Source organism: Cervus canadensis, chromosome 26, assembly GCF_019320065.1.
Source record: "Cervus canadensis isolate Bull #8, Minnesota chromosome 26, ASM1932006v1, whole genome shotgun sequence".
In the NCBI taxonomy this organism is placed as follows: Eukaryota; Metazoa; Chordata; class Mammalia; order Artiodactyla; family Cervidae; genus Cervus; species Cervus canadensis.
Window position 1 is genome coordinate 47,328,539 of NC_057411.1, and position 27,678 is coordinate 47,356,216.

General features: G+C 40.7%; 1 protein-coding gene across 9 annotated transcripts in view; it reads right to left on the reverse strand.

Annotated features, from left to right (window-relative positions):
- Positions 1 to 27,678, reverse strand: part of LDB2 (LIM domain binding 2) — a 439,535-nt gene that overhangs the window by 65,684 nt on the left and 346,173 nt on the right. For all 9 annotated transcript variants that reach the window (XM_043447878.1, XM_043447876.1, XM_043447883.1 and 6 more), the window contains exons 3-5: positions 15,143 to 15,315; positions 4,688 to 4,810; positions 2,242 to 2,325 (exon numbers count right to left, since the gene is read on the reverse strand). In XM_043447878.1, the coding sequence (XP_043303813.1) occupies positions 2,242 to 2,325; positions 4,688 to 4,810; positions 15,143 to 15,315 (380 nt within the window). The remainder of the gene's footprint in view (positions 1 to 2,241; positions 2,326 to 4,687; positions 4,811 to 15,142; positions 15,316 to 27,678) is intronic.

Consider the following 27,678-nt stretch of genomic DNA (forward strand, 5'->3'; position numbering starts at 1 on the left):
GTAACCACTGAATTTGATAATGTCAACCATTATACTATTTTTGGGTTGAATAGATTCTACAGCACTGCTGTTTTCCTTCCTGTTTAATTGCATTTTTAAAAGCTTAAATGTGAATTTACTATGAATCTGATTCTTTCCACCTCTCAGAATCAACTGCCAAATAAATGAACACATTCCAATGCTTTCATCTAATAGTAAACATAAGTTTTCAGGTAGATAAAAAGGAAAAGAAACAATGGCATACACAGTCTGATGGGGTGGGCCCCAGAGAAGCAAGGCAATGTGGAAGCCAGCGACTCAGAGGCAAAGGGATGTGGACCATGGCCACTGCCTTCGTGTTGGTTCTGGAAGGCAATGCTCGCTTTATGAAGGAAACCATATCCTCTACTTACAACGTGGTGACTGCCACTCCACACTGAAAACCAGCATTGACATATATACACCATGCATGTGTGTGTGTGCAAAGTCGCTTCAGATGTGTCCAACTCTGCAACCCTATGGACTGCAACCTGCCGGGCTCCTCTGTCCATGGGATTCTCCAGGCAAGAACACTGGAGTGGGTTGCCGTGCTCTCCTCCAGGGGATCACACATACACCACCCCGTGTAAAACAGACAGTTAGTGGCCATCTACGGTACAGCACTGCAGTGCTCAGTGATGACCTAGAGGGTTCGGGGTGGGAGGGAGGGAGCTCAAGAAGGAGGGGATAGACACACACAGCTGATTCACTTTGTTGTATAGCAGAAACCAACACAACATTGTAAAGCAATTATACTCTGATCAAAAAGTGAATTTAAAAACGTGAAAACACTGATTTATAAAATGAGTATAGAACATTTGAAAAAGAAACAGTATGATGTTTGTTACCCTGTTAGACCAACTAGGGAGGCTGAATTATGGGGGTAGAGAGTTTTGCCAAACATTTAATTTTTTTTTAATAAAAATTCACTTTATATCTAAACCAGAAAATCTATTGCATGTCACACACAGAGTCACCAACAAGCCTTAGAAATAAATGTCTGTGTTCCAGCACTGAGGTGAGTTTCTTCAGGGGACCCTCTCTGGAAGGCACGCTGAGCCTCCTCAGGAGTGACCAGTGTCTGGACGCAGACACAGAGACTATGAACTCAGCAATGGGACACTGGCAACTTGAGACCATCAGAAGGGAAACAGTGCCAAAGCATTTGATGAGAGAGACATTGCCAGCCTTTGAAAAATTCTTTCTGGGAGTCATACAGAGAGAAGATGCTCAACCCTGACAAAGTCTAGGTTCAATGCTTTTTGTTAATTAAATCCAATCATCCATTGATCACACACACACAAACACACACACACACACAGAGTGGTTTAAGACATATACATTGTGCGGCTATTCACAACTGCCAAGGCTTGGGTACAACCTAAAGGTCTATCAGTAGATGAGTGGATACGTAAGATGTGGTACATATATATGTGGAATATTGCTCAGCCATAGAAAAGAATGAAATAACGTCATTCGCAGCAACATGGATGGATCTAGAGATTATCATACTAAGTGAAGTATGTTAGAGGAAGAAAGACAAATACTTCTTAGAGTAGAAGTGATAGCACATACATGTGGAATCTAAAATAAGACACAAATGAATTTATTTACAAAACAGACTGACAGCTATAGAGAACAGACTCGGGATTGCCAAGGCGGAGGCAACGGGAGAGATGAACTGGGAGTTTCGGATTAGCAGATGCAAACTACCATACACGGAATGGATAAATGACAAATTCCAACTGTATAGCACAGGGAACTATATCAATATCCTGTGATAACTATAATGGGAAAGAATACGAAAGAGAATGTCTATAGATGTATAACTGAATCACTTTGCTTTACAGTAGAAATTAACACAACATTGTAAATTAACTATACTTGAATAAGATACATTTTAAAAAGACATATGTATTGTGCTGTATTACCTCATTTTAATTCCTTACTTCAGTTCAGTTCAGTTCAGTCGCTCAGTCGTGTCTGACTCTTTGTGACCCCATGAATCGCAGCACGCCAGGCCTCCCTGTCCATCACCAACTCCCGGAGTTTACTCAAACTCATGTCCATCGAGTCGGTGATGCCATCCACCATCTCATCCTCTGTCGTCCCCTTCTCCTCCTGCCCCCCGATCCCTCCCAGCATCCTTGGTTCAAGATATGCTTAAATCTCTAAAACACTTTTCAAACTCAGCGGGAAATATCCTCAGCCCATTGGTCTTACCCTGAGGTAGTTGAGGGTGAAATTTGTCAGCCCCATCCTGGTGATGTTTTTGGACAGTTGATCCAAGACCTGAGGATCTTGTGCCTAAATAGGAAAAAAAAAATCAAATATTTTATCCCCGCAAGATGGCATCAAGGAAGTCCTGATTGTGCTACTGCTGCTAAGACATGCACCTTGTCAGTTTTTCTCAGAGAGTAGGTTGCTGGAGGTAATTTATTTTACATTTTGAAGATACTTGCGTATAACGCTCAAGGTCACCTTTGGGTCAGTGGTGCAAGACTCACTGCCAGGGAGAATTGAACTTAGTCCGATGGGAGAAAGGACTTTACTTCCTCCATGAGAGGCCCCGTGTCTTCCAGAGGAGGGTTATTAAGCCCGGTCAGGACACCTCCAGGTCCCTGGCACCCCCTCAACCCTGAGGGGAGGTGGGGTCTGGGTTTGGCAAAACCATGCTTTAGGGCTTCCCAGGTGGCGCTAGCGGTAAAGAACCTGCCTGCCAATGCTAATGCAGAAGATGTAAAAGACTTGGGTCTGATCCCTGGATGGGGAGGAAATGGCAACCCACTCCAGTATTCTTGCCTGGGAAATACCATGGACAGAAGAGCCTGGCCAGGCTACAATCCACGGGGTTGTGAAGAGTCAGACAGAACTGAAATGACTTAGCACACACATACACATGTTTTAGGACTGGCCTTTCTTGTATGTTATAATAGTTTTTTTAAAAAGATCTTCAAATTTTTTATTCTAATCTCTATTAATTATCTACTGATGTTATTTATGGGGGGCACATTTTTATTTATTTTTATTTTGTTTTTGACCACATCATGAGGCATGGGGGATCTTTGTTCCCAGACCAGGGATCGAACCTGAGACTCCTGCAATGGAAACGTGGATTCTTAACCACTGGACCACCAAGGAAATCTTGTGACAGTGTTTGTAGCAGCTTGGAGTTGAGTCCTATATTTGAAAATTTTGCAACTGCTATGAAATATATTAATACGTATATATTAAAAATGTCTAACTCTCCTCCCTGTTAAGCTGAGGCTAAAAATAGATGTCCTCAACAACTTTCATCCTGAAGGATTGTAAAGGTATGCATTCTATTTTCATAAATATCAGCCACATTAAAAATACCAAGATGTCATGTTTCACGGGCCACCCCCAATGTTCTGTTTGGTGAGAAAAGAAGACAAATTCTTTCTGGATTCCATTGTAAGGTGAGTCTCTTAGTCATTGCTCTTTCTTTCTGTTTATTTTTCCTTCTTTCTTGATAGATATAAACTATTGCTAAAGAGAGGAAGTTTTAAGTAAACATCTCCTTGCCTCCAGGTCTGCATTCATGAGACCATCTAGGTTATACCAACATCTTAATTTATTCTTTTTCTGTACTTAATTTCCCTCAGAGTAATGCAACCAATTGGCTTTGTGTATATAAATTTAAAAAAAAAAAAACAAAACTAATGTAGGTGAAAATAGCTTGCCATTTTTCATGTCAATTTCTGAAAAGAGGGTCCGCGGTAGACATGCGTGCATGCAAGCTAAGTCACTTCAGTTGTGTCTGACTCTTTGTGACTCTGTGGACTGTAGCCCACCAGGCTCCTCTGTCCTTGAGATTCTCTAGGCAAGAATACTGGAGTGGCTTGTCGTTCAGTACTGGAGTAGGTTACAATTACAGCTGTTAATTGTATTCTCTTTTCACCACACAGGGTCTTAAAAATCGGGCTCAAATCTGATTTTGCTCCAAAGCATTTTCCCAGAAACTGCTGCATCGTGCATTCTGGAAGAAAGATTTATTAAGTTAATGCCTGGTGACGCCTTCTTATGGGACTGACCTGATGAGTTTCTGTCAAGTCTTACCACCAAAACATCTCTCTAGATTGGCATCGAATACACCCTTGCACCTTCTTGATGTCCAACCAATTTGATATGATTTACAGCCAAATGCAACCAAGAGGAACCCAGGTCTTCCTCGGGTTTCCAATGCTGGGGTTAGGAAGTGTGTAGACACAAATCTGAGGTATGTGAACCCCACATCTTGTCAGATGGTTCCAATAAAAACTGGAAACTGTTTTTCCTACTCCTTGTTTTATTTCTCTTCTCATTTATGTGTAACAGGTTTATTAGCCCAGGCAGAGTGGCACTTGATATCAAATGCATGGAATTTAAGAAAAGTACACACTGTTTATTGAGGTAACCTTCATTTGGAGTATAAAATAATAAAGTAGGAAAGAAAATAGTCTTACAACGCACCAAACTCAGAAACAAAGGAGGGCAAAAGGGGCCTGTTGGTGAAAATGGTTGAGGGGAAAACTCAAAATTTAGAGTTAATTACCTAAAGTGTGAAGTTTCTGGGAGCTGTTTCACAGTGAGAAAACATGGCTTCTCTTTTCTGGGTAAGGTGAGGGGATGAAAGGGAAGAAAGTGAAATAGAAATTAAGGTACTTACGTGCATGGCTAGAATGCTTCTTGGGACTAACTCTCTGTATTGTCTAATGGTAAAGTGCCACGTTTTTATTCTCATGAGGTCGTCAAAGGTGAACTCCAAAATCAGTCTGCCTTCTGTACACACCTGGAAGGATAAACAGGGGGCTCAGTGGTTATGCACTTGGGGATCACGACGTTTCTGTAATTCACACGTCAGCCACTCAACACAGTCTCCCTGACTCCTCTTGGGAGGTGCTTGATCCTGGCAAAAATGTGGCACAGATGATGTATCCAAGGAGACAGGTATCAGCTCTGAAATTAATGGGGTCAAAGGTCAGCACAGCAGCTCACCAGGCATGAGCTACTGGTAACTCAACTAGTTTTGGCTGAAACTCCAGGAGCCCCTATTTCTTCATTTGTAAATATGCAGACAAAGCCCATCTTATAAGCGATGCCATGTCAAACACTCCTGGTATACAGAGTGTCCCCCATAACATCAGCATGCTTTCACCTTCTTTCTCCTCCACTTTCATCATACTTCTAGAAAAAGAGTTTGAGCTTTGTTCTAATCTCGGTTATCCTACTCTGGGAGAAAGTACCTAATAAACGTATTCCTGTGTAAGTGTGAGTTACTTCAAGGTCACCCAGGCAGGAGGAGAAGGGGGCGACAGAGGATGAGATGGTTGGATGGCATCACTGACTTGATGGACATGAGTTTGAGCAAGCTCCGGGTGTTGGTGATGGACAGGGAAGCCTGGCGTGCTGCAGTCCACGGGGTCGCAAAGAGTCGGACACGACTGAGTGACTAAACTGAGCTGAACTGAAGCAGAGGAAGTTTTCGTTTCCAAAGAGAAATGTCAGAGGGTGGTGCTTAATCCAAGGCTGTGGGTTATCAGTTATGGATGTTTGGAAAGAAAGGCATTTTAGGGTGAATTCCTTGAATCACATTCTATTAGCCATGACGAATTCTGCTTGTACAAAGGGCCAGGCTTTGGGAAGCCAAATTAATCTAAGATAAATGTATATTATTAATGAAATATAGTGAGTCTTATAGAGTGATCAGTGACAGGGTGGCATTTTTATCCGCTTTTGAAAGTCAGATGATTTTTGGCATGCAGTTCATTTTTCTTTTTTTGACAGCTTACGGGATCTTAGTTCCCTGACCAGGGATTGAACCCGGGCTCGTGGCCATGAAATGGCCAAGTCCTAACCACTGGACTGTCAGGAGATTCCCTAGTTCCTATTTTATTCACATTTCTTCTCACTGTTGTGCTCTGTGCTTAGTTGTTCAGTCATGTCTGACTCTTGTGCAGCCCATTGGACTGTAGCCTGCCAGGCTTCTCTGTCCATGGGAGTTTTCAGGCAAGAATACTGGAGTGGGTTGCCATTTCCTTCTGCAGGGGATCTTTCCGACCCAGGGACTGAACCCGAATCTCGTCGGTCTCCTGCATTGCAGGCAGATTTTTTACTACCCACGAAGCCATTGGGGGAAGCCTTTTTTCACTGTTAATGACTTTGAAATGAAAGAAAATGTGGGGGAGTCTTATGCCACTCATTCTATCTCAGCTCTAAGATGGGAAGCAGTGACAGTATATTGGTCCAGTTTAAATAATTGCAGCTCATTATTCAGCCCACGTTTGCCTAGAGAAACAGTACAAAATAGGAGGCTTTGCACCAGAAAGTCCTAGATTCAAATCTTGACTCTCTTTTCCACTTATTTTGCAACTTTTGTAAAATCAGACGGATTCCATAAGTTTCAATTTCCTCATCTGCAGGATAAGGATAAGAATACTCTTAGACAGGGATGTTGGGAAAGTATATTATGTGAAATTTAGTATATAGATTGCCTAGTATTGTTGTTGTTGGTTAGTCGCTAAGTCATGTCCAACTCTTTGTGACCCCATGGACTGTAGCCCGCCAGGCTCCTCTGTCCACGGGATTCTCCAGGCAAGAATCCTGGAGTGGGTTGCCATTTCCTTCTCCAGGTGATCTTGACCCAGGGATTGAACCCATGTCTCCCGCATTGGCAGGTGGATTCTTCACGGCTGAGACACCATGGAAACCCGCCTGGTATTGTACTTGGCAGTAAATGATAGTTTAAAGATGAAAGACATGCAAGCAAAGAACACAGAGCCTTAGACCAGGGATTGTTGTAATGTCCTATCTGAGACTCAGGGGGTTATGAGCTGTTATCAGGGGCTCTTCTGGGAAGACCTAAGCCTCCACCTAACACTGAGATTCCCACTCACTTTCTTGATTCAACCAGAATAGCTTCAGTTTTATCTGTTTTAAGTAGTGGACCTCTGATCAAGCCTTTCTGGAGAAAGATTTCTTAGACTAAAAAAAGTACAAAACTTTGGAAATCATTGCATTTACACTTAAAGAAAAAATAACAGTCAACTGAATAGGGAATATAGTCATTTTAGAAATAGTCTAAACAATAGTCCATGAAGATAATTAGCAATATAAATCATTCTTTTAGGCTTCCCAAGGTGGCGGTAGTGGTAAAGGAGACATAAGAGACAGGGGTTCAACCCCTGAGTCAGGAAGATCCCCTGGATCAGGGCACAGCAACCCACTCCAGTGTTCTTGCCTGGAGAATCCCATGGACAGAGGAGCCTGGCGGGCTACAGTCCATGAGGTCACAAAGAGTTGGACACGACTGAAGTAACATAGCACACTACATCAACCTTTTATGAAATCTTGAGAATCACTTCAAATGTCTTTTCTAATGAGTCAGCTCTTTGCATCAGGTGGCCAAAGTATTGGAGTTTCAGCTTCAGCATCAGTCCTTCCAATGAATATTCAGGACTGATTTCCTTTAGGATGGACTGGTTGGATCTCCTTGCAGTCCAAGGGACTCATTTGAAAAGACCCTGATGCTGGGAGGATTGAGGGCAGGAGGAGAAGGGGACGACAGAGGATGAGATGGTTGGATGGCATCAACGACTCAGTGGACATGAGTTTGGGTAAACCCCAGGAGTTGGTGATGGACAGGGAGGCCTGGCGTGCTGCAGTCTATGGGGTCTCAAAGAGTCTGACACGGCTGAGCTACTGAACTGAACTGAATAATCACTTCCTTCTTTGGGAATTTTATACCAAAACCCATCACTTATTGAATTCCAACTATGTCCTGGGCACTGGGTGAGGTGCTTTCTAGTCTCTCTAATTTAAAGAACTATTTTTTTTTTTAAGAACTATTTTCTTTAAACAAGCAAAACACTAAGTGCCTGAGAATTATTAACCTGTTGATAGAGCACCACTTAAGGAAGATGCTTAAAAAAAAGAAAGATGCTAGTAACAGCTGCCATTTTCATTTCATCAAAGGTCTCAGAAGCACTGTCAGATAATTATTGATAATCTGGGTGAAGGCCTCTGACTCAGATCCGATTAGCACAAGCTGTGGGTAATTCCAAGCATTTGGGCTCCTTGCCCCCAAACTCCTCGGATAAGTGGTCTTCAGAGCCTCACCTCTGGCATCTTCACCATGAGAGTTGAACGCAGTGAAATGGGGGAGGACTTCAGCGTCTCCACACCACTCCTCCACAGCCTTGCCCATCAGCATCAGAATTTATTTACCAAGGTTTTCCAAAGAGTTGCATGGAGATTAAGCCACGCAATTCTTCCCTGAGTGTTAACAGACAGAAGCCACCTGCAGGGGAGGCTTTCTCAGAAGGGAGGTGACTATCGCCAGACAAGGGCAGAGAAATGTCTTGGCAAGGCAGGACAGGGATATTTGGATGCCATAATCCTTTTCTTTTAAAGAAAGGGGGTTATTGGCTGTTTAAGCAAATATTAGCCTAGTTAAATGTCATGCTTTTTTTATTATCTAATCTATTTGTTTTGTATTTATGAGACACAAACCCAAGGCAGAGAGAGGTTCTGGTTTACTTCTACAGGAAGAGGATTTAATAAAGGGAAGGCCTGGATGGAGTTCTTGTGGTGAATTACTCAGTTGGAGAATCTCTAAGGCCACATTCAACTGTATTCTTTGTTTACTGTGATGTAGCAAACCTGCTGAGGACTCTTCTTGCCATCAAACTGCTAAGGGTCTATGAAAAGAAACATCGCAACAACCTTGGACTCCTTTCTCAGCTAAAACCAAGTACTCAGGTTTATCCCGGACAAAGAATGTGCAAGAGAGGAATCCTGAGAATTGAATCTAAGTGTTTTCTTTAAGGGAAACTAGATGACTGAAGTGGCGTGAAAGTCACTCAGTCGTGTCCAACTCTTTGTGACCCCATGGACTGTAGCCTGCCAGGCTCCTCTGTCCATGGGATTCTCCAAGCAAGAATACTGGAGTGGGTTGCCATTTCCTTCTTCCAGGGGATCTTCCCGACCCAGGGACTGAACCCAGGTTTCTGGCATTGCAGGCTGATTCTTTAGCATCTAAGGAGTCAGCCCTGGTGACTTCCTTGAATGAAAGGATGGGAGACAATTTGGTCAATGCTGACCTTCCCCAGGCAATTCTTCCCATAGTCTCCTCCCAAGCCCTGCGCACCCTCTCCACCCCTTGCCCCTCTCATGGAGGTCAAAGGAAACTGAAGGTTTTGTGATTTATTTTATTTTACATGCAACAATCAGAAAATGAAGTAGAGGTGCTTAAAAAAAATATACATATATATATTCCTTGTTTGGAGTAATAAAAAAATGAGCATAGCTTACAAAGAGGAATTAATGTTTCCTCTTTTCAGAAAACTCTGCACATTCCTCATAATCAATACAATTAATGTAGCTTTTATCTAAAGTTGGCCTTTTTTTAAAAAAAAATCTGCCTTTCACTTGGAATCCAAATTCAAAAGGGTCCCCAATTAAGAAAACATTTTCTGTTGTGCTGAATTCATGTTACTGTGAGCTCTGACATTTTGTTTCTGTGGTAACCAAAATCAGCTGATTAGTTGGCATGGCAACAGAAAAGATGTAATCCCAGCAGACACACTCTAATCAATGCCCCCAGCACAGATGGTCTCCGGAGGATCAACAAGAAAGAGGCTGGCAGGCATTCAGTGCATCACGTGTTGGCTTGAGACTAGGCCAGGAATAAGAGAACTAAAAAAGAACATTTCTCAAACTAACCCGTAGCTTTTTAACCCTTTTCTTTCTTTGCCTAATTGTAAGGCAATGCTGACCATGTCAATGTATAACAAAATGATTCTCATGCAGCTTTTATGAAATATAATATGCTTGTTAGATGGGAGTGGAGTGTTCATTTAATTTTCTTGGTCTTTATGCTGAGAACAGTATGCATGGACTAAGATTTTTAGATTAACAGTTGCATCAGGATCAGTGTATCTTACTTAGAAATGCTGCTCATGTAAATCCATAGTGATGTAGTCGTTCAGTTGTGTCCAACACTTCGTGATCCCATGGACACCTTTGCCCCTCAGGCTGCACTGTCCATGGAATTTCCCAGGCAAGAATACTGGAGTGGGTTGCTGTTTACTTCTCCAGGGGATCTTCCTGACTCAGGGATTGAACCCAGGTCTCCTGCATTGCAGGAAGATTCTTTACCTACTTAGCCACCAAGGAAGCCCATATGTAAATACATATATATACATTTACTAGAGTGATATACTCATTGATGTTATAGTAATTCCATTAGAGTCAGGATGAGAGCGTAAGGGGCTTTCCAGGCAGTGCTAATGATAAAGAACTTGCCTGCCAATGCAGGTAGCTTTAAGAGGCAAAGGTTCAATCCCTGGGTTGGAAAGATCCCCTGGAGTAGGGCATGGCAACCCACTCTAGTATTCTTGCCTGGAAAAATCCCTTGGACAGAAGAGCCTGGTGGGCTGCAGTCCATAGTGTCGCAAAGAGTCGAATATGACTGAAGCAACTTAGCACACATGCGTGAGAGATAAATGTATAAATCTTGGAGGATGACATTAAATACACACATACACATTTATTCGAGCAATGTGATCATTGATATTATAATAATTTGGTTAGGATAAGAGTATAACATGGGGTGCCCTGGTGGCTCAGATGGTAAAGAATCCGCCTGCAAGGCAGGCGATGGGGATTCAACCCCTGGGTCAGGAAGAATCCCTGGAGTAGGAAATGACAACCCACTCCAGTATTGCTGCCTGGAAAAATCCCACGGACACAGGAGCCTGGCGAGCTACATTCCATGGGGTAGCAGAGTCAGACACGACTGAGCGACTGAGCTTACACACAAGAGTATAACATAATAATAATGATGAACTGACTGTCAGAGACATCAGTGAGGACTCATACTGGAAAAAAAATGAGTTACTCATGTCTGACTCTTTGCGACCCCATGGACTGTAGCCTGCCAGGCTCCTCTGTTGATGGAATTGTGCAGGCCAGAATACTGGAGTGGGTATCCATTCCCTTCTTCAGGGGATCCTCCTAACCCAGGGATTGAACCCAGGTCTCCTGCATTGCGGGTAGATTCTTTGCCATCTGAGCCACCAGGGGAGGCCAAGAATACTGGAGAGGGTAGCCTATCCTTTCTCCAGCGGATCTTCCCAACCCAGGAATTGAACTGGGGTTTCCTGCATTGCAGGCAGGTTCTTTACCAGCTGAGCTACCAGCGAGGCCCACACTGGTTGGTATTTCCATGGTACTTCTCCACAGTAGTAAATAATTTCACAGTAAATAATTGAGATAAGAAAAGACCATAGTCTATGTTTATAGAAATGATATGGTATCCAATAATGGCTGTAATTATGGTTCCAGTTTGTGATCCCCAAAATAATGCAACATGTACCCCAGAGAGGGTCCTTTCTGTATCGGCTAGAATTCACATCCTCAAATACAATTCAGAGGTCTTTAATTCTGAAAACCTTAGGGATTGCTCTTCTGATTACTAAGCTTTGTTTCCAATTTGATCCAAAGTTGAATACAGAAAAGAAAGCCTTCAGAATATATGTATAAAAACTCTCATTACAGCATCTATAGTGTTCCTAGGGTCAGGAAATTGCAAAACATGTTTTGTGGTCCTGAGGAACATTAAATATTACTGTTGATTAGGGCTGAGGCTGATTTTTGATTCAGCAGTTGACCACATTTTCATAAAAGCAACTCAGAAATGCAGAGTTAAATGCTATTTGGAGAATTAGAGTTTATTGATAGTCTAAATTAGAACAATGTGATAATGCCTACACATAATGTGCTAAGTGATACCATGTACTAATAGCAGGCTCCCCTTTAAAAAAAAAATAAAGTATCAGCTACCAAACTATTTTTCTTTGTGATACTGAAAGGTCATTAGCCTTCTGATTTCTACTAAATTGCCATATTATTTTATTACACAAAGATGAGTTATTTTTAATTAATATAAGAACAAAAGAAAAATTGGAAAGATTCTTTGTGTAGTATAATAATCACCCAAGGAGCAAAAAAAAAAAAAAAAAAAAAAAAAAAGAGAGAGAGAGAGAGAGAAAATGAAACGCTTTGGAATTTTCTAAAAATAAATGTGCATAATTAGCATCTGGACGAAGGCCACACAGCTAAGCTACATTTCCCAGAAAGTGATATTTTTCATCACAGTATAGAAATATTCATTACCGGAGCTGGCAAAAGTATTGCCACAGAGTAGAGTCAGATGGGTGATCTAAATAATTAAAGCTTGAAATCCAGAGAGCTGAGTTCAGGAGAATGTCCCTGTGTGGGAGGGGCTGCCATATGAGTGGGAGTACTCCAGCCGGGAGGAGGAGCAACAGAGAGCCTTGGTTTCTTAATTTGAATGAAAAAAACACAAAACACCTTATCAAGTCATAAGAAGAATGGGATTCTTTTTGATTTAAAACCAATCTGGCATGTACAGCACGATATCTTCAGAGCAACTGACTATGTTCATTTCTGAGACAGTTTCGGTCTGAGAAAGAAATGGAGGAAATATATGAAAGGCTCATTGCAATATGCATTTTTATTTTCAGTGGCTACAAGCTTTGGAAGTAGTTCCTTCATTACAGCCAAGTTTAATTATCACAGATTTCTTTTTTCTCTGAAAGCATAAGACACTGGTGTGTTTTTCTTGAATGACCTAAAAGTAACACTAATGTTAGTGTGTTCAGTGGCTCAGCTGTGTCCGACTCTTTGTGGCCCATTGGGCTGTAGCCCACCAGGCTCCTCTGGCCACTGGATCTTCCAGGCAAGAATACTGGAATGGTGTGCCATTTCCTTCTCCAGGGGATCTTCCTGACCCAGGGATCGAACCTGTGTCTCCTATGTCTCCTGCACTGGCAGGCAGATTCTTTACCACTAGTGCCACGTGGGACGCCCAAAAGTAACACCGTGTGTGTGTGTGTGTGTGTGTGTGTGTGTCTTAGTTGCTCAGTTGTGTCCGACTCTTTGCCACCCCACGGACTGTAGCCCGCCAGGCTCCTCTGTCCATGGAATTCTCCAGGCAAGAATACTGGAGTGAGTTGCCATTTCCTCTTCCAGGGAAAGTAACACTAAGCCTACACAAAGGATACTGAAGCGAGAGAAAAAGGCTCTCCTTGCAGTGCTCAGGCTTTGTAATGCTAGAAACGGCTCCTGTGTCCACAAGGTGATGTAAATGTTTTGTGTCTTCAAAAATAAGTGAGTGATGGACAGGGTAAACCATCACCCAGGTGACCATTCCTTTCCACACAGCAAAACTCTCTTCAAGACCAGCACGCTCCATCACATGCGGTGGGAATCTTCCTTATCCCAGACTGACAGCTTTTCTCTCTGCTCAGTGGTTAAAAAGGGAAAATGGGAAAAACCCGCCTCCTGTTCCACATTTAAAATGTCTATGGATGATCATCGAGATACCATAAACTTAATGGCATTGGATGATTCGTTTTTGCATTTATATAAGCATTTCCTTTGCCTGTGGTTTTTAACACCCCTGTGGGCACCGGAAAGGTGAAATTACACCAAGATCAAAGAATACTTTAAATAATAAATGTTTTATATCTACTCTTTCAGCAAAATAGTGTGTAAGTAGCAGACACATCTTCAGTTTTATAATTTAGGCTTCTGCAATTAACCCTGGTAATTCAACTTCTCTTAACTATAAAGAGAAGGTTGTCATGTGTTTTCAGCTAAAAGAGAGAACTGGTCTTGTTGATGTTACAAATCAGTTTCACACTGAGTCTTAGTCAAAATGCAATGAACTAGTGTTCATTAAAATAAACTTCCATTTGCCAGATTCTTTGTCTAAATATTTATTCTTAGTAATTTTTCTGCTTGGGAGATGATATAAAGTGATTGTCTATAGTGTTCCATTTATATTTTTATACTTTTGTGTTCCTTAAAGATTATGACTAGCTGAATTGTGGTTGCTTCATTTTCCCCCTGCTTCTTAATATTTGAATTTAGCTTTAAAAACTTTAATTTCAATAACAAAGCACAAACACTGAATGCACAATAATAGAAGAATGTTCTTTTAGTTGTAGGATATCCCTGAGTATCAAAACCGAAATTCTATGTAATGTATATCATCATGGGCTATAGTGAATAAAACATAGTATCTTTCGAGTGTTATATATTTGAAACACACTAATATTCCTTAACACATTACTGACCAGAGACATATTAACACCACAGGCGTTAGTGTCTACAAAAATCCCCCAGTCAATAATGTGTTAAAGGGCTTCGTCACAAGAAAGAAATTCTAAACGTGTAGCGATGGATGTGGGGCTTCCCCGGTGGCTCAGACAGTAAAGAATCCGCCTGCAATGCGGGAGACCTGGGTTCGATCCCTGGGTCAGGAAGATCCCCTGGAGGAGGGCATACAACCCACTCCATTATTTTTGCCTGGTAAACCCCACGGACAGAGGATCTCGAGGGGCTAGAGTCCATGGGGTCGCAAAGAGTTGGATAAGACTGAGTGACTAAGCACAGTGATGGATGTTAACTACATTTATTGTAATCACCTCACAATATACACATGTATCAAATCAACATGTTGTAAACGTAACACTAATACCCTTAGAGAAGAAGAAGAAGAAAAAAAAAAGTATAAGTGGTATAAGTGTTAGCCGCTAGTGGTGTCCGACACTCTGTGAATCCATGGACTGAAGCCCGCCAGACCCCTGTCCCTGGAGTTCTCCAGGCAAGAACAATGGAGTGGGTTGCCATTCCCTTCTCCAGGGGATCTTCCCAACCCAGGGAACAAACTTGTGTCTCCCGCCTAACAGGTTGAGTGTTTACCAGAGAAGCCTGTTAAATGTCAAACATATCTGAATTAAAAAAAAAGAAAAAAACACTAAAATTGTAATTTAGTAGCCTAAATTTGATAGGCAGCCAAAATGTTCTTCTCTTTCTTGAAGGTTTATCCCATTTGACTTTCCTGGGGTCTGTATCAAATGCACAGGGTCCCCCCAAAGAGTCTTGCCAGGTTACAAACCAAAAAGATGACCTCACAGGGCTGCTCGGATTTGGCATGTGAGAGGTCAGCTTAAAGTTCCAGAAGGAAACCCTCATTAGTATCCTGCCGTTCACCCAGAGAAGAGCAAGCCTTGTCACCGAGCGCGCCCCGTACCTTGGTAAACATGGGCTTCCCGTGCTGGGTGACCATCGCACACTGGTCGCAGTCCACCGTGATGGATGAGTTGTGGTAGGATTCCTTCGAGTGTTTGAGGATGTAGTACAGGTCGGTCACCCCTCCTTCAAACACAGTGCTAAAATAACGAGGGATGAGGGTCCTGCCAATAGCTGGAAGAGAGACACAGAGAAACAAACCATTAACGATAATGTCTGGATGGTCCCATACACCCCACACCACGGCCAGACCTCCAACGGGATACAGATCATACCAAGAGGCAAATTTTCCCTCCTTACCAACTGCCACATCCTTTATGGCTTACAGTTAATAAAACAAAATCTCTAAGTATTCAGGAAAAATTTATGCGGTCATCTTTCCAGATTTGGTGTCCATCAATAATGTCAGAGTTAGTACTTTAAACATAAAGGGGGAAATGCTGATGACGTTTGACCTCATAGATATTCTCTAAGTTAACATATTTTCAAAAAATAAACATATTGAATCCACTTGGATTTTTCAATGGATTGTTTGCACACCAGTTACTCAATCATGTTTTATTATTTGTAGTAGTAGTCATAGTAATATAAGTTTTGATAATGTAATGCTTTGTGGGGTATGAATTATTTTGGGGCTTTACTCACTCATTGGGTCTTTAGCACAAAGTCAAGAGACTAGGGAACTATAATCAACAAAATGATTATTACAAAAGAAAAAGTTATCAGGAATGTTTGAAAGTCACATGACTTATGAGTAGATAACTGGGGTCTCTAATGTCAAATCTGCAAACGCCCATAGGAGTTTGGGATGGACATGTACACACTATTACATTTAAAATGAATACCCAGCAAGGACCTACTGCATGGCACAGGAACTCCGCTCAATGTTATATGGCAGCCTGGATGGGAGGGGAGTTTGGGGGTGAATGGATATTATGTGTATGTATGGTTGAGTCCCTTTGCAGTTTACCTGAAACTACACAATATTGTTAATCAGATACACTCCAATATAAAGTAAGAACTTAAAAAATGTCTGCATACATTGAAACACTTTCCAACACCATGTCTCAAACTGCTTTAATGAATGGATATCTTTAACAGGTGATCCCTATCTCTATACAAAGAAATCCATACCTACGTGAATGCTGACTGCGCTATCTGCTTCTGGAGTTGGAAGAAAATCTCTTTCTAGAATCAAAGGGCCATCTTAAGAAAACCTGACACCTTCCACTTAGTCTAAATTGGTCTCTTTCATTCTGCGTGTCCTGTCCTGTCCCATTTTAGTTTGAGCAGTTCGTAAGTAGCTGGGTCTCTCTGATATATGATGCTTAGAAACAGCTAACAAGCCCTTGCTTTAGCAGAGATTTTAAATCCTCTTACACTGAAAATCCCAACTCATAATATCAGGAATTTTGCCTATGTGCAGATTTTGAGGCAAAGTACTAAAACACTCTCAAGTGATTCAAGGTTTTAATAAATCTCTTACATTCACCATATAAGGCTTCCTGAAAGACAAAAATAATATTTAAGATAAATACATTACCAAAGAGTGCTTTAGTAGGAAAGATCATGCAATCATCACTTGAATGTTTAAAAATGTTTAATTTCATTTTCAAAGAATCAGTAGTAATCCATTTCGTATGAATCTATATCTCTTTTGTACACGGATTTGGAAAAAATACTATAAAAAGAATACCCTGCCAAATGTTTTCTGAAGTGATCGCTAAAGAATCCCAATGTGAATGACTAGTCTCTGAATAATTTATATAGTTGTTATTGCTTCATATTTACTGCAGTGAAATCAATCAACAAGTGTGTGCTGAATATTCCAGGATCTTTGGCAATTTCACCCTAAATAATCCTTATACATACACTTCCTAAATACTGCCTAATCCCCAATAGTGCATGTTTATTTGCTAAATATAAAATTCAAATAAGAGTCATTTGAGTCCATCATATCCTTAAACATATGCATAGCTGATATGTCATAAAGAAAGCTTTGCTAATACAAAAACCCTTATTGTACTTTGCTAAGCAGCTAAAGTTAATTAAATGCATTTCAAATATTCCAACTTAAAACTAATTACCATAAATCAGCTCTAGCAATCTGATATTTTGGGATCTGTACCGTGGAAAGTAAACACACACCATAAAAATATAGATGTAGGGTGAAAATATTTCACTACAATATCCAAGGAATTGTCACATTAAAAAGGTTATACAAATAAACATCGTTGGATTAGCCACATTATCATTTATTCATGAATCATGCACAATTTAATTTCTCTGTAGTAATGTTTGCTACATGTAAGCATTATTTTCATTCATAGTTTAAGGAAATTCAAATGGGAAAAAAGTTCAAAATTCCTTAACTTTCAATTGAAATTTTTCAATCTTTTTTTGTGATAAAAGTTACATAAAATAAAGCATACTATTTTAAAAGTATGTTCACTTTGCTGGGCAACTCTCACCATCACCCATCTCCTGAAGTTTTCACCTTCCTAAACTGAAACTCTGTCCCCTTTAAACGCTAGCTCCCTCTCCCCGCCTCTTGACCCCCTGTTCCCTGGCATCTAACAATATATTTTCTGACTCTATGAGTTTGACTACTCTAGGTGATGTGTATAAGTGGAATTATAGAGTATTTGTCTGCATCTGATATATCCTCTCTAACTCTAGATAATGCGCAAACTCTATAGCCAATAGACGTAGAGGGTGTCAGCTTTGCTTCACTGAATCCTTTCCATCACTGAAGGGAATGACTGTTGAGGACACCTGAGGGTTGTTTTCAGTCCTGTTTCCTCTGTGGGACTACCTCCACCATTTTCCCACTGTCTTACTTGGACCATCACACACAAAGCTCTGTTATCCTCCGTGGTAGACTAGCGACTCTGATGACCCCAATGAATCACAGCAGGGGGATTCACAACCTTACATATGTAGTCTCCTCTTTTCAGATCGGGCCTGGATCCTGTGATCTGCTGTCATAAATAGAAGGTGTCTTACTTCACTCTGTATAAGCTCTAGGTTCATCTACTTCACTAGAACTGAGCAAAATGTGTTCCTTTTTATGGCCGAGTAATATTCCACTGGGGCTTCCTAGGTGGCTAGTGGTAAAGAACCTGGCTGCCAGTGCAAGAACACATAAGAGATTCAGGTTTGATCCCTGGGTCTGGACAATCTCCTGGAGGAGAGCACGGCAATGCACCCCAGTATTCTTGCCTGGAGAACCCCCATGGACAGAGGAGCCTGGTGACTTCAGTCCACAGGCTTGCAAACAGTGGGACATGACTGAAGCGACTTAGCATGCACGCATGCAATATTCCAGTGTATGTGTATCACAACTTCTTCATCCATTCATCTGTTGACGGACGTCCAGGTTGCTTCCATGTCCTAGCAATTGTGAGTAGTGCTGCAACGAACACTGGGGTACATGTGTCTTTTTCAATATGGTTTTTTCAGGATGTATGCCCGGTATTGGGAATGCTGGGTCACATGGTGGTTTTATTCCTCGTTTTTCAGGCAATCTCTGTACCATTCTCCACAGTGGCTGTATCAATTTGCAGTCCCACCAACAGTGCAAGAGAGTTCCCTTTTCTTCACCCCCTCTCCAGCATCTGGTTTCTGAAGATTACGCAGAGTGAAGTAAGTCCAGAAGACAAAGACAAACATCCTATATTAATGCACATATATGGAGTCTAGAAAGATGGTACTGATGAACCTATCTGCGGGGCAGAAATGGAGATGCAGACACAGAGAACACACTTGTGGACACAGTGGGGGGAGGAGAGGGTGGCACTGAAATATGTACAGTTCCATATGTAAAACAGTCCGTGGACATTTGCTGCATGATGCAGGGAGCTCAAATCCTGAATTCTGTGACAACCTAGAGGGGTGGGAAATTAAAAGATGCTTGCTCCTTGGAAGAAAAGCTATGACCAACCTAGATAGCATATTGAAAAGCAGAGATATCACTTTGCCAATAAAGGTATGTCTAGTCAAAGTTTGTTTTTCAAGTAGTCATGTATGGACGTGAGAGTTGGACCATAAAGAAGGCTGAGGGATGAAGAATTGATGCTTTTGAACTGTGGTGCTGGAGAAGACACTCGAGAGTCCCTTGGACTGCGAGGAGATCCAACAAGTCTATCCTAAAGGAAATCAGTCCTGAATATTCATTGGAAGGACTGATGCTGAAGCTGAAGCTCCAATACTTTGGTCACATGATGCAAAGAGCTGACTCATGAGAAAAGGCCCTGATGCTGGGAAAGATTGAAGGAAGGAGGAGAAGGGGACGACAGAGGACGAGATTGCTGGATGGAATCACTGTCTCAACAGACATGAGTTTGAGCAAGCTCTGGGAGATGGTGAAGGACAGGGAAGCTGGTGTGCTGCGGTTCATGGGGTCACAAAGAGTCGGATACGACTGAACGACTGAACAACAGAGGGGTGGGATGGAGTGAGAGGTTCAAGGGAGAGGAGACATACCTATACCTATGGCTGACTCATGTTGACATATGGTAGAAACCACCATGATATTGTACAGCGATTATCCTCCAATTGAAAATAAATAATTTAAAAACATCCCCAGTTAAGCATCCAGCCAACAGCCCGCAGTAGTTTGCATGATGAAGGATGTTCAGGACACTTGAGCCCCCAAAGAGCTGCCTTGAGCATTTCTCACATGGATCAGACGCGAGCTGCCTTCCAGAGACTTTGCCCAAATTTGCAGAATCATAAGTCAATAAAACAAACGTCTTGGGGCATTCCTAAGTACAGCAATGAAAATCACAGTACTCTTTCAATCTCTTAGGCTACAAAGATGAGCAAATTAGAATTCTTCCCTGGAAAAGGATAGTTTTGCCACTAAAAGCATGTGAATTGTAGAAACGCTGAATTCTGTACAGAGGAAGCAGATCAGAGAGACTGACCCTCTTGGACTGATGTGGACCTCATCCCAGCCGGGACAGAAGCCAACTCCATCTCTCGGAGGTCCCACTTATGTGAAATATGCACCCCCACATTTTTGCTCGAGTTTGTGTTAGATTTCTGTGGTTAGTAAACAGAGATATTTTGATTAATGCTGTCTTGTTTCAGCAGGGAATAAAGGAGTGGACACACAAAATAAAGAGGAAGTGATGAGAAAAAGTTGTCAGAGACGATATCTGTATTTTAATTGTTTCTGCTACAAACGTGGCCTTCCCTGGTGGCTCAGTGGTAAACAATCCACCTGCCAATGATGGAGACGCAGGTTCGACCTTTGGGTTGGGAAGATCCCCTGGAGAAGGAGATGAGAAGCCAATCCAATTTTCTTGCCTGAGAAATCCCATGGACAGAGGAACCTGGTGGGCTAAGTCCATGGGGCCACAGAGTTGGACATGACTTAGCAACTAAACAAGAACAACAAACTTAGTGTCTTAAGATCCATCTGTCTATCTATCACCTATTATTTATCTTACAGTTCTGACAATCTGACACGGGTCTTGCTGGGCCCAAAGTAAGGTGTCGGCAGGGCTGTGCTCCTTTCTAGAGGCTCTTGGGGAGAATCACTTTTCTTGCTTTTCAAGCATCCACAGGCTCTCTCTTACTCCTGACTGTGGCCCCTTCCTCCGTCTTCAGAGTCAGCAATGGTGGATGGACTCTACATGGTCCTATCCTCCCCTCCTCCTCCGACTCCCTCTCCCACCTTTAAGGACCCTCATGAGTGCACTGTGCATGTGTGTATGCTAAGTCACTTCAGTCACATCCGACTCTTTGTGACCCCACGGACTGTAGCCCGCCAGGCTCCTCTGCCCAAAGAATTCTCCAGGCACAAGTACTGAAGTGGGTTGCCATGGCCTCCTCCATGGGCATCTTCCTGAGCGAGGGATCCAACCCAAGTCTCTTGCGTTTCTTTCACTGCAGGCAGATTCTTTACCCACTGAGTCATCTGGGAAGCCCCCCTGAGTGCTCTGGGCCCATCCAAATAATCCAAGATCATCGCCCACCTCAAGATCCTTCATTTAATTGAATCTGCAAAGTTCATTTTGCCAAAAGGTAACATCTTCATAGGTTCCAGGGGTTAGGACTGAACTTTTCTGGGAGGCTGTTATTCTGTCATCAAAGAGCTTCTGTTCTACAAGGGAGCGGAGTCAAAAATACAACACACACATGCACACTAGATACATTTAATGTGCAATGAATGGAATAAGAAACCAGAAAAAAGAATTGCATGTGTTTGAGGAACCTGCTCTATAGCGCAGTCATTGATTTCCTCTATAAACCTTCACAGAACCCAGAGTAGGTGCTGGAAACACAAGGACAGATTTTTGTCCTTGTCTTAACACCTCACTTCTAATAACAAATATCTAAGTATCTGTAACATAATGTAAAAATAAAGTTAAAAAATAGATTTGTGATTTTGAACTCTGCCATTTTCTTCTGAATCCTGAATTTGATGTAGAATTTTATTACTTTTGAAGCCTTAAGATTAGAATGTCTTTTTAATTTAATAAATGGTGCACTGCACTGCACAGCCCAATATAAACGACTTTAAAGTGAACATTTCTGATTTAGACCCCATGGTCCCCTAATTCATCAGCCATACCAATTCTGAGTCTAATAAGTTGTATACTGTCTCACTCATAAGCTACACCTATGCTTTACATTGATACGTTAACCCTTGGAATAAAAAATAATTTAAATATTGATATGATAAATCTATATTTGTGCCTCCACGAAAGGGATTGTATCTTTCAAATATACTTGAAAGGAGATTAAGATTCTAATAATTATAAAGGTGATTCTGTTTTCCTAACACATTTAGGTCAAAGCTCCAAAAAGCTGGAAAGAGAAAGTATGGTGAGTCGGATAGCATGAGAAGATTTTCTGTGATATTATGTGAGTGGAATACTGTATATGTTACTTATCCATGTGTTTAGGAAACAGAAAAGAAGATCACAGTTTAAATTATTCAGGAGTCTGAAATGTGTATAAAGAATGTTTAAACAATGCTCTTCCTTGTAGGTAAACAGGATTAGTTCAGAATAGCTAACAATTTGTGTCTGTGTGTGTGTTATTCGCTCAGTCGTGTCTAACTCTTTGCGATCGCATGGACTGCAGCCCACCAGTTCCTCCGTCCATGGGAATTCCCAGGCAAGAATACTGGAGTGGGTTGCCATTTCCTTCCTCGGGGAATCTTCCCACCCCAGGGACTGAACCCCGGTCTCCTGACTGCAGGCACATTCTTTACCATCTGAGCCACAGAGAAGCCCATTATCCAAAGGTAACTTGGGTGCTGAGCACTGAATTCCAGTTCCTTGGGAAGTTTTTCCTTGTTGTTCTGTTTGTCCCCAAGCATTGGCCCCTCTTCTCCAGAGGTTCTTGCTGTGAAAATTGGAGGGTTGATGGAGCTGTGGAGGCAGGGTCTAGCTTCTCTTTTTTCTCATAGATGTTACCGGTAGACATTAAGCTGTCTAGAGGATACCCGTAGATATTAGCTGATTTCTCCCCCCATTTAGAAACCAAATGGTACATATTGGTAGCTCATAATCACTGAGAAGATATAAGCATCTGCCTTTTGGAGTAGTTTGTCTCTACTAATAATTATGAAATGCTCTTAAACTCTTGGGGATGTTCAGAAGGAATTCACATGAAAGACATTGCAAGAAGAAAATAATCACATGAGAAAACGTTCAAACTAGTAAATCAAGGTACATATTAAAATAAAATTAAAAAGATTAAAACATCAACCTGATGAGGTTGTGGTGAAATGAGCATGCTCAGATACTTCTAGGGAAATCAATGTAACAATTACTCCTAGTCTGGAGAGTGTCTAACTCAGATAGTTTATTAGATGTGACACTAAACTCTTGGTAAAGATCCTGGCCAAACTGAGGATCTAATGTTCAGATCTTAAGTGCTCTGAAAACCATTGTCCAATGTGAAGACCTTTTGATTTGGGGTCATCCCTTATATTCTAAATGCCTATAACTTCACCTTTCAAAAAAAAAATTCACCTTTCAAAGAAAATTCACTCCAAAAAATGTAAAATGTTGAGGATCCCAATGAAAATGGGGAATAAGAGCAATGCATATAACTAACAATATATTAGGACCACTTAACACTTGACAATTATTTAACCAGTAGTTTTCTACCTCATTGGAAAAGGAAATCATGCTACCACACTGCACATTAGTGTTAAATATTATAAAGCACAGTTAAATATTATAAAGCAATTGATAACTATGATTTTTAAACATTTTTTTCATAAACATGACAATGGATAAACTGGTTGTGTAAATCCGAGTAGTTTTTATAGAGTTGTTCTAAAGCTGCAGTCCCTCAAAAATTCAAAAGGAAATTCTACTAGAGATACCACTACATCATAGTACAAAATTCTGCTACATAATATACGTGAAGATTCAGTCAACTTTAGACTTATCTGAATTCAGAAATCAGTAAATGCATTATGCTAACATAATGGAAATGCTCCTAGTACTGAAATAAACAATACTGATGTTTTATTTATGGTACTTGTGACATCACACATAGTCGCAGTTGTGTCTGACTCTGCAGCCCCATGAACTGTGGCCCACTGGAGCCTCTGTCCATGGAATTCTCCAGACAAGAATACTGGAGTGGGTTGCCGGTTCCTCCTCCAGGGGATCTTCCTGACCCTGGGATTGAACTCGCATCTCCTGTGGCTTCTGCATTGACAGGAAGATTTTTTACTACTGAGCCACCAAATATAACTACATAACCAAAATGATGGAATTAAAACATGCTTGAACTTTGATGGGAGTGACTTAGGATCAAGGCAGATTCCTTTGTCTTGCTGAAAGTAAAACAAGCCAAAATCACTTGAGTTTCATAAATTATTTTCATTGTAATATACCTTTAACTACTTTTTGTAAACAAAGCAATCTGATTTAAACATTCTTCTTTCTTGCTATTTCAAACATTCTTTCCTTCAATATATGTTTATTAAGTACCTGCTATTGGCCTGCCATTGTTCTAGGTGCTGGAGATAAATAGCACACAAGTGGGAAGAGAGACAATAAAATTGGTAGGGAAGGAAGGCAGGCTGGTTTAGTTTGGCTGCTCTGCAAGGCTGCAGTGGGGAGGTGTTGATGGAGCTGAGTCTAGGCTGGACAGGTCATGTGAGCATCTGGGAATGAAAAGGTCCTATAAGGCAAAAGCCCTATAACAGAAATGAGCTGGAATTGAATGAGCCTGGTGTGTCCTAGGGTCAGAGAGAAGGAAGTGTGGTAGGACCATAGTCATGGAGAGTGAGATGACAGGTGAGTTCAGAAAAGGAGGTGGGGCCAGACTATCCAGAACCTTCTTGGCTGCTGCAAAGACTGGCAGATCAATCTCAGTGCAGTTAGGCAGCAGTTGCAGGCTTTAGCCAATGATGTGATCAGACAGACTTACTCTGTATTTCATTGTATTACATTATGATCTGATGAAGTTGCTGCTTTTAAATGTGTCATCCACCTGTCAACATGGTTCCAAAGTGCCACAAAATTTTTTGCTCCTCCCAGAAATCTAATAGGCATTTTTCTTCTGTTTTCTACCAGAAGACTTCTAGGTCACACCACCTAGCAAGAGATGCTGGAGGAACAACACAGACTGTGATAAATCCCATCCCGCTCTTAGGGAGCTTCCGGTCAAGTGATTCTTAGAGCTATGAGTTCATCAACTAAGGACAAATATAACAGGATGCAAGTCACGGCTCATTCTTGTTCACCGTTGTTTATTCATTCTGGACACACAGATGCAATCCATACATATTTGCTGAATGAGTGAGTACAGTCCATGAATGGATTTGCACTTTAAAAGTTCCAAGAATTTACATGTAAGACTTGCCTCATTTCACGTTATTTAATTCAACCAGTGCTTGGGCATAATCAGATAACTTTGGTCCATGTTTTTTTTCCAGCTATACCATAGAGTGTTTTTCTCACTTATGTGCCTTTCATGATGGGCAAAATTCTTTATCTCTTTGTGCCACAGTTTTGATGATGACATTGTGCAAGGGAAGTCCGCGGCCACTGTTGCACCTCTTCCCACGAATCAGTACCCTATAGGTATGAAATGGAAACCCTTGTGACTTTCAGGTTAAGTACATGTCCTAGTTACCGTGTCTCACAGACATGGGCAGAGAGGGAGGTGTCAGGGGAAATCCTGAGCTGAAGGGTGAGCAGACACCAATCAGACACAGGGAAGAGAGGAGTCCTGGCTGAGGAGACAGCATGTGTGTAAGGAGTGTGTTTCCATTTAATTTAAATAATTAAATTAAGGAGTGTATTTCCCATGATTTGGGCTGTGGCCTTTTTTTTTAACTTTTAAAAATTTAAAATTTTTTTAAAGTTTTTTTTTTAATGTAAACTGTTTTAAAAATCGTTATTGATTTTGCTTCTGTTGTACATTTTGTGGCTGTGAGGCATATGGGATTTTAGTTCCCCCACCAGGGATTGAACTGGCATCCTCTGCTTTGGAAGGCAAAGTCTTAACTACTGGACTGCCAAGGAAGTAGCAATCAGAACTTATACATTTATACCTTAGAAGAGTTTGTCTGGATGAACTATTACTTAACCATAACATTCTCTCACTATTTCCTTATGACAGTATGATATTCTTTTAGTTATCCAAACTTTATAATGTAGTTTACATCTGGTAGATTTATTTCTGCTCTATTATTTTTATTTCAACATTTTCATAACTGTTAATACTGCTTATTCTTCCAGATAAACCTTAAGATAATTTTGCAAGTCCTGCCCTCCTACCAAGAAAAACTGAAAGGAGGTTGGTTTAAATTAAATTTACTAAAAAAGAAGTCACATCTTTAGAATACCCAATCATCCCGAGGATAAAATGTCCATTTGTTTAAATCTTTATTTCCACCTCAAAATAAGTCTGTAGCTTTCTATAAGTAGATAGCTAACAGTGCTTGAATATTTTAGTTATGCTGAGTGGTTAGTGTAATTTTTTTCATTATTTTTCTGTTTGGAACACAGACACTTACTTGAATGCTCTTACTATTTTAATAGTCTTTTGGAAGATTGCTTTGATTTTTCTAGGTGAAGAAATCTATGTATTTCCTTCTTTCCAATATATTTATATCATTAATTTCTCATCTTACTACAATAGTTGGAATAGCTCTTCCAGGACAAAAGGATTAAATAATGAGACAAGTAGTAGGCTTTCTTTTGTTCCCCTAATTTTTTTGAGCATTTCCTCTAAGAGTAAGGGAAGTACTTTTTGTTGATTTGAGATCTGATCATATCACTTATTATGGAAAGAAAAACAAATTATTTTTGTAACTCTTGTGTTTATGATTTTGTCCTTTTTAGTCCTGATGAATGTCTAATTTGATCAGGTGCTTCCTTACTTACTATTGAGTTGGTTGTCTAAGTTTCCTTTAGAAAATTACCTATTAATATATTTTCAATTATTAAATAATTTTTTACTTGGGATAAACCTTTCTCTTGTGCACACATATATTTTAAATAAAATTTTGCATAAATTCATGATTTTATTAATTTCTTTAATAACAAAGATCCATGAAAGCAGTGCTTTATATGAGGCAGTAGCCTAGGCACTAAATTAGAATGATGGAAGAAGAGAAGACCTCACATTTAGTCCATGACTCCAGCATTTTCTAATTCCAGTGGGTTTCTGAAGATCTTAAAAAGCACCCCTAGCTAGTTCCATACTTCAAAAATACTATTAAAAAAGAATATGTTTAGCATGTTTCTCTGATTTGAGTGCAGTGAACTCAACTCATGGTGATACTGATTAGCTCCTGATTAGTGATTATGAATAACACTTAACATATGTGGGAAAAATATGATACAGCATACTAACAATTATTTAATAAATATAATAAGATTACCCATGATTATATTTCACACCCTCACTTTATAGCAGAAAAATCTGATGGCTAGAGAAGAAAACTGCATAGCTACTTGGAGCCAGGGTGAGATAAAGTAGAATGCCTATTGCTTTTAATCGGCCAACCTTTGTTTGTTTCTATGCCTGAATTTAATTTTTATTAATTTTTTAGTTACATAAGTAATCCACATGCAAAAAAATTAATACAGTGCTGTTGCAGAGACTCACTAACTGTTCACTAGACCTGATTTCTTTTTCTAGGCGTTGAGAAGACCTCACTTCCTAAACTCCCTTACGGCTGGGAGGCTGCCTTCTGATGGCATCGTAACCAATGACCAATGGATGTTTCTATTCTTTTCATTTCTTCCCACCAAGCAGACATCAAGAAAAACTATTCAGCCTTCAGAAATAATGGATGAAATCATTCTATGTGCAACTGATAAGCTCTTTCCCAGCTCTAACAGCCAGATGTTGAAGACGCAGGAGGGGATTCCATGGACCCCTGAGAGTACACACTTTGTCCATAACTTCACCAGCACTGAATATTGTCAACTTTTGCATTTTTTCTGCCACTTAGATCACAAAGCATTTCCCTCACAACATGACGACCGTCAAGGATGCAAAGTTTTATGTATGTGTAGATGATGAAATTAAGTAATTAAC